The sequence below is a fragment of the Monomorium pharaonis genome, chromosome 4, assembly GCF_013373865.1.
Source record: "Monomorium pharaonis isolate MP-MQ-018 chromosome 4, ASM1337386v2, whole genome shotgun sequence".
Classification (NCBI taxonomy): Eukaryota; Metazoa; Arthropoda; class Insecta; order Hymenoptera; family Formicidae; genus Monomorium; species Monomorium pharaonis.
The window spans coordinates 24,058,646-24,065,473 of record NC_050470.1 but is presented as its reverse complement, the minus strand read 5'-3'; the positions used below and the strand labels follow the sequence as shown (position 1 = coordinate 24,065,473).

At 47.2% G+C, this 6,828-nt stretch overlaps 2 protein-coding genes across 3 annotated transcripts in view; both read left to right on the top strand.

The window, feature by feature from the left end:
- LOC118645106 overlaps nucleotides 1-6,828 on the top strand; it is a 392,389-nt gene that overhangs the window by 292,396 nt on the left and 93,165 nt on the right. Inside the window, exon 5 of one of the 2 annotated variants that reach the window (XM_036285536.1) lies at nucleotides 497-734. The exons of the other annotated variant lie outside the window; for it this stretch is intronic. Within the exon in view, the coding sequence (XP_036141429.1) occupies nucleotides 497-558 (62 nt within the window). The 3' untranslated portion in view covers nucleotides 559-734. Of the gene's footprint in view, nucleotides 1-496; nucleotides 735-6,828 lie in introns of those variants that run through there. 2 annotated transcript variants of the gene reach the window in all.
- On the top strand, nucleotides 842-5,132 carry LOC105829177. Its single transcript, XM_012667849.2, has 5 exons — nucleotides 842-1,941; nucleotides 2,024-2,154; nucleotides 2,235-2,475; nucleotides 2,574-3,393; nucleotides 3,623-5,132. Exons 1-5 carry the CDS (start codon nucleotides 1,155-1,157, stop codon nucleotides 4,875-4,877), a joined length of 3,234 nt encoding a protein of 1,077 aa, XP_012523303.1. The 5' UTR covers nucleotides 842-1,154; the 3' UTR covers nucleotides 4,878-5,132.

Sequence of the window (6,828 nt, the reverse complement as noted above, 5' to 3'; positions counted from 1 at the left end):
CAGATTCGCAGGTAGACACGCATACTCGCACAGTTCTCTGCCTCGAAGCGCCGTGACTCGTTTTAACACCTCTGCCCGGTGTAATTTTTACGACGCCGAAGCGTTTTCGCGGCGTCGCGTTTTTGCTCGTTTCCAACCTCTTCTCCTGAATGTCGCCTCTCGCGTGAATAATAATTTCAGATCCCTCGGGTGTATACTCTGATTCTTTTTTCAGCAAGCTGTGCCGGAGCAACGAATAATAACGCGCGATGGTAAAAATTTAGTAGCCACTGATTATACGGTACGGCAGAAGCCTTTCGCTTTAGGGATAATTCGCGATTTCTTTGACTATACGGCAACTTTAATGAACGAGTTTCGGACAAAAAGAAAATTTATAAGAGTGAACGTTGTACATTTCCATCAGTGATAGAGTGTCGCATCTTAAATCTGCCTTAATTCGTTCTCTTACCATTTCATAGCCAAATCGTAGTTAACCAGGATTTAAATTTTGATTTAGAGGATGAGGATATGTTTGTCTGTACGCTACACTTGTTTCTCGCTTACGAAGACCATCCATGAAGAGCCGAGGTCCCGGGGTAGCTGCGCAGCCTCCCTTTATCACGTTTCCTCGCCATCTGCTGGAAGCTGGGGAAATCAGGGGATGTATTGAACAGGCTAGATGCGCGCGACGAGATGCGCGAATATCCGCGAATTCCCGTCAGCGGGGGACCGCAGTCCGTACAATAAAGAAAAAAGCATTCAGGACAGAGCGAGAGGAAGCGAGGTGGAGCCAGTGGGAGCGAAAGAGCACTCCGGCGAGAGAGACCGACGGAGAGGGTCCCTAATCCTCCCGGACGCCGAAGAGGCGGACTCGATTAATAGTCGCGCTCGCGAGAGAAACAACGTCGTCCACGGCCGTAGCTCGAGATGACTTCCGCGGTGCTCTGAGCCGAACTCCTGGAACGGTGCCCTTCGATGGACGATTGTGCGCACCTGAAGATCGACGGCATTGGCTCTCCGGAGGTCTCCGAGTAAGATGGTTAGTTCGGGCAGTCAAACGGTCATGTAAACGTCCCTGGTGCCGCGTCGTGTGATCCAACCGTCGTATGGTCCAATCGCTAGTACACTTCCGAGTGAATTTTCGCGGGATTTAGAAGTCTTCTCTCCAGGCCATAATGAGACCAAGCGCGATCGCTCTGTTGCTTCTACTGTGTGCTCAGTTTTTCACTTCGGAGTCGAAGCTTCGGCAGCAGTCAGCCGTCGCCGACGACGACGACGACGACGATGAATGGGAGGATGACGATGAGGATGACGACGACGATGGAGGTTACCATTCGAGAACCGAAATCGACGACGACGGTCGAATCTACAAGAACCCGCGAAACTCACCCTCTGCTGTGTGTCCGAGAGACGAGGAGGAGGCTGAGCTGATGGGCCAGAAGTGTTTGCGAAAGTGCTCGACCGACGAGGACTGCAAGAGTAAGAAGAAGAAATGCAGGTGCGACGGAGCCTGCGGGATGTCGTGTATTAAACCGGAACGTGAATGCCCGATGTTGACTGAAATTGATCACGGCGTGATGACGGTCACCGGAAGATTCTTTGGCGATAGAGCTCATTACGCTTGCGACACCGATTACTTTATAGTTGGTCTGTCCGAGAGAACGTGCCGCGGCGATAGCCATTGGACCGGGACTAATCCATCCTGCAAGAAAGATTCCAACTCCTTCTGTTCTCAGCCTCCGAAGATCCAAAACGCGCGCCATAACGCTCCGACGGAGCAAACGACCTTCGATCTCGACAGTAGCGTGCAATATTTCTGTAATCACGGATACGTGGCAACGGGGGCGAAGAAGGCGAAATGTCTCCTGATGGAAGGTGCTGCTAGATGGTACGGGCCAGATATTACTTGCAAGCCTCAAAACTGCAATTTACCGCCGGACATTCCCAACGGATGGCACTCTGGTAAGTTCACATAATTATGGCTGATTTGTTTATTTAACGTTTTGATACGGGAGAGATTTCAATTGTCGCTTTTACTTTTAAGGGGAGTGTTATACGTACGATTGCCGCGTGTCGTATCATTGCATGGAGGGTTACGAATTAGTTGGTAAAACGGAGAAAGTGTGCCTGGCGGATGGCACATGGGCCCCGAAGGAGTTACCGCAGTGCGTTCAAGTAAGAAAATAAGAATAGACTTTTGAAATGTTTTCCTCGGAAACAAACTGCGACTAGACGTGTTCAATATCTTCGTGCAGGTAACGTCCGTGCAATGTCCGAAGCCAGAAAATCCAGTTAATGGCAAGGCTGTCTACACCTCCTACGCGTATAATTCCATTGTATCGTACGAATGCAAGTACGGGTTCACCGTAGTAGGCGCAGCAACTAGACGTTGCGGCGCTGACAGAAAGTGGACTGGAAAGACGCCTACTTGCCAGGAAATCAATTGCGGTTTACCCGGCGTGTTATATAACGGTTGGATCGAAAACATTGAAGCCGGTGCGTTATTTAAAATTAATCAAATAATACAAACAGACAATATATATATATATATATATATTAGTATTATAATTCTTGTTGAATTGTCGCAATCACAGGCACAGGTATGGGCGCCAGCATAATCTTTCGTTGTAAGGATCACATGAAACTGGAGGGCAATACTTCTTCCGTTTGCCAGAAAGATGGCAAATGGCGTTATCCTCTACCGCAATGTTTAGCGCCATGCGTCGTTCCACAGATCGAAAACGGTTATGTTGTCGTAGCTAGTCACGACAGAGATCATATCAACAACGTTACGGTGGTGGAACACGGCGAGAGACTTCTGGTTACTTGCATTGAAAATTACGAATTCGCCGCCAATAGCACTCCGGTGTTGTGCATTAACGGTACCTGGTCGATAATACCAAGCTGCTCGCCAGCCCGATGCAAGCAGATGCCGAAGACTCCGAAGAACGGGATGGTAATAGCACCGAAAACGGATCACGGTATGAAGGCAGTCTTCAAGTGCAAGGACGGCTTCGAGTTGATTGGCGGGGGTCCTCTGAATCTCTCCAAATCCGTGGAATGTCGTTATGGCAAGTGGCTCGGCGACATACCGTACTGTAACCAGGTGTTTTGCCCGTTCCCTGGCTTCATCGAGCACGGCAAGGTCTTTCTGGTGGGCAACATGGGAGTTTACGATTACAGACCGTACGTTAAGAAGATCGTTAACAACAAGCAGATTATGTACGACTGCGATAAGGGTTACGTTCTGGACGAGGGACCAGTCGGCGCGACCTGCATAGGCGGTTCATGGAGTCCTAAAGAGTTGCCGAAGTGTATTCTTGGGCAACATCCTCGAATCCGATGGAGTAGACGACGTAGATCGGTGGACAACGAGAATGTTACCCTGAATTACAACGTCACTTTAAATTACAAGTAAGAACTTACTAAGAATTAATTAATAAACTGTTATAACGCAAGTAAAATCAACAATCAAGTAAAAGTTGTCTGAAATTAGTTTATATTTATAACTGCCAAGTTATATTATTAAAAAAAAATTAATAGCACTTTTATTTTATTTTAAAAAAAGTGTAACAATATATTTAATAGAAATAAGACATTATTAAACATTATTAAAATGAAAATTAAATATTGATTGTTTCAGAAAATTCATCGATTTCTTCCGTAAAGTTGGCAAAAAGCTTTTACATCTGGAAATGAACAGAAGCCGTGAACATTTCAAGCATAGAACAGAGGCGAAGTTAACATCCAGCCATCAGAATAACACCAATGCGTCTAATCCGTCAACTTGGAAGGCACACGAAAGTCATGGCAATAAATCCCGTTTGCGAGAGGAGAGAATGATTGATTTCCTCAAGATGGTGTATAGAAAATTACAGCGTATGGACGCCCGACAACAAAATAATTCTAGCAACAACACCATGCACGACCTGCTGAACGCAATGAGCAAGAATTTCTTCCACGTGGATCTTGCGGAATCGCGACGAAACGGTAGCAAATCCCGCTCGGATTTCGAGATACGTAATCAGAGGGAGTTCATTAAACTGAAAAGGGAATTCGAGCGAATTATGAGATTCTATAATAAATCTATACGCTGGAACGAGAAGCAGAATCGAAAAGATGCAAAGAGGAAAGGCCTGTCGCACGCCGAGAAGCGAAAGGACAAGAAGAAGCACAGGAAGAATTATTACAAGGGCTTCTACGAGTTCGTCAACAGTTACGTAACCGAAAAGCTGTCGATGTTGGAGGCGCGCAACGCGACCGAGGAATTAATCAAGAAGATGAACATCGACAAGTTTACCGTGAGGAACGGCACGACTTTCACGGTCGGTGAGATGTATGCATTTTTCAAACATATCATACAGGATAGATTGAACTCGACAGAGGAAAGCATAACCGTAGAACCTAGCACGGCGTCGCCGCCGAAGTTCACGTCGCACGGTAATCAATCATCATCGACAATCCCGAGTAACGACGTTGTCGTGCTGGACAACGAGATTCCGGCCAAAGACGGGGCGCCCAAGCACCGCAGCAAGCGGATACGAAACGCGTCGGAGGAGGCCAACGCTTCGCGTCAAAAGAGGAAACTGCTGTCGGTGAAACCGATCGGCGTGGACGATCAAAAGAATCCGAGCAAGTCGAGGGTCGAAGTCGACGACGCCAAATCAAAACAGTTCACCTTCGACGAGCTGCAGGCGCAACAGCAGAGCCGTTCAAAACGGTTCCTGCCACTTTCCGAGTTGGATAATCAAATATTCCTCAAGAACTTGTATCTCAACGCTTACGAGGACGAATATCGGGCGAATGTGAAGCGATCTCTCGACCAGATAAATCGCACAACCGGCTGGGTCTCCTCGAGAAGGCGCAAGGGAAACCTCGGTGCGTACGAGATCAACTGAGGAAATAATGTGTTGTGATATTAACGGAATTTACTAAGTTATTTACTGATATCAATCGATTTTAGGTGAAGTATACACTATATATAGATAATATATCTATATATATATTATATATACGATAGTTATAATCGTTGTCCCTCGTCGATACGCACTGTAACGTGTATCGCGCTTTTTGAAAAATAAATCTTTTCCATGCAAACGTCCGTACAGATTCACATTTTGACCCTCGTTAAGAACGCGCAAATAAACTGTCAATAAATATAATATTAAAAGCCTCCAATTAAATCTTCCACTGTATTTATTGTATAATCACACGCAAAGCGATCATACGTACAGAATTATTTCGAATGAGAAAATGAGAAAAATAAAGTTAATAAAAATCAGACCGAGTGCGTCCCACGTTACGCAAGCCTTTTAAGTGGACTCCGTGCAATCCAGTCCCGCTGGAGTTCGATGTAATGAGACATTACGCCACAGGCGATATCATAAAATTCTTTACCAAATTATTTATCTTGCGTGCACCGGGTCTCGCGAAATTACTCGCGAAATTACGCCGCAAAAATGATTCGATCGCCCCAGAGGCGCGGGTACGATCGTAAACATTTGCGATTGCCGGCGCGAGATATTTCTCGATCGGGTGGTACCGTGACGGTGATTATGCCGTAACATGCGTTGTTGCCGTTGGTGCAATTAAGCCTAAAAATAAGCGCGGCCCGAAAACGAGATCAAGGGGCGCGGTCGAGGCGAGCATAACTCGCGTAGCACGCGGCGCGACGTCGGTTCTCACCTGTCAATAACGGCGATGTCATTAATTACGGTCCAATTATAATTCGTGAACGCTCGCGAAACCGTGTTCCCGATGCTATCGAGCGGCGCGCCGCGCCGCGCCGCTCGTTAACATATCCGCCGTGACCGTGCCTGCTTCTCGGAAATCACGTTTAAGTCGATTAATCGCGACAGCCCAACACCATTCGTCATGATAAGGCAATGCGCGCGTCGGACGACACCTATGATAATACGGTTGTTAGGGATACGGCAGAGTTGTCAAAGCGACGAGAGATTATATTCAAATTCGAACTAGCCGCGCGATTTCGAGCGGGATTATGCGCGCGAGGTGTGCACGCCGTAGCGGGTCCTCTTTCCGCGCGCGATTTATCGGCGTTGACTAATGACGGGCTTTAGAATACTATCGAGATATCCTCCTATTCCGGATCGCGGTGTACAAGGTGAGGCAGTTCCACGGTGTAACGGGACAATACGTGCGGCAATAGTGCCGCCGCGATAATTTTTAGTAGGCGAAACACGATAAATACTCGTTCAACGGTTGCGTTTGAATTTTAAATGTTGAACCGCGTTAACTCGTTGACGCGAAGATACCCCGAGGAGGCTGTCGGAACCAGCGGAAAATCGATACATCGGGGGCATTGTTCTCTCCTGCGTCTGTAAATGGCGAGCCATTAGAGCGCCTGCGCTTAACGAAAAGCTAAGCGCGAGAGAAAAAATAAAAGTGCCAGGCACGCACCACTAATTCACTTAGACTGGCGCGTACCTGGCGTTATTCCAGCTCATACGGCGATGATTACGTGGCCAGTTGACCGGTGCTAAACGTGCTAAACGCGAGGGAGCTCGTGGTAAGTGGCTGCCGGATGGTTCGGCTCGGTATCCATTAGAACCCTCTCACGTGCAACCTTTGGCATACACGGACAGCTCGTCGTTAGAACTTTTAAACTTTCGTTAACGACGAATAATGGAAAGCACGTGCGTGGTAGGGGATCGCGAAAATTGTTCCGCTCAAGAGCGCTTCGAAAAAAATTGGAGTAACCTAACGTTGACGTTATGAGATACGATCGATTTATTCCCGCGACACTGATGTTTCATCCGTTAATTGGCTCCTTTAGCAGAGTATAACGGGCGAGGATATGACGTGCTAATTGCAATTGAAAACAGTAGT

Excerpts from the sequence above, each read along its gene's own strand:
- LOC105829177 (XM_012667849.2), top strand. The coding sequence starts at position 1,155 with ATGAGACCAAGCGCGATCGCTCTGTTGCTTCTACTGTGTGCTCAGTTT. Across the intron at positions 2,476-2,573 it reads GATCGAAAACATTGAAGCCG|GCACAGGTATGGGCGCCAGC; the intron begins GTGCGTTATTTA and ends TCGCAATCACAG. Across the intron at positions 3,394-3,622 it reads AACGTCACTTTAAATTACAA|AAAATTCATCGATTTCTTCC; the intron begins GTAAGAACTTAC and ends TGATTGTTTCAG.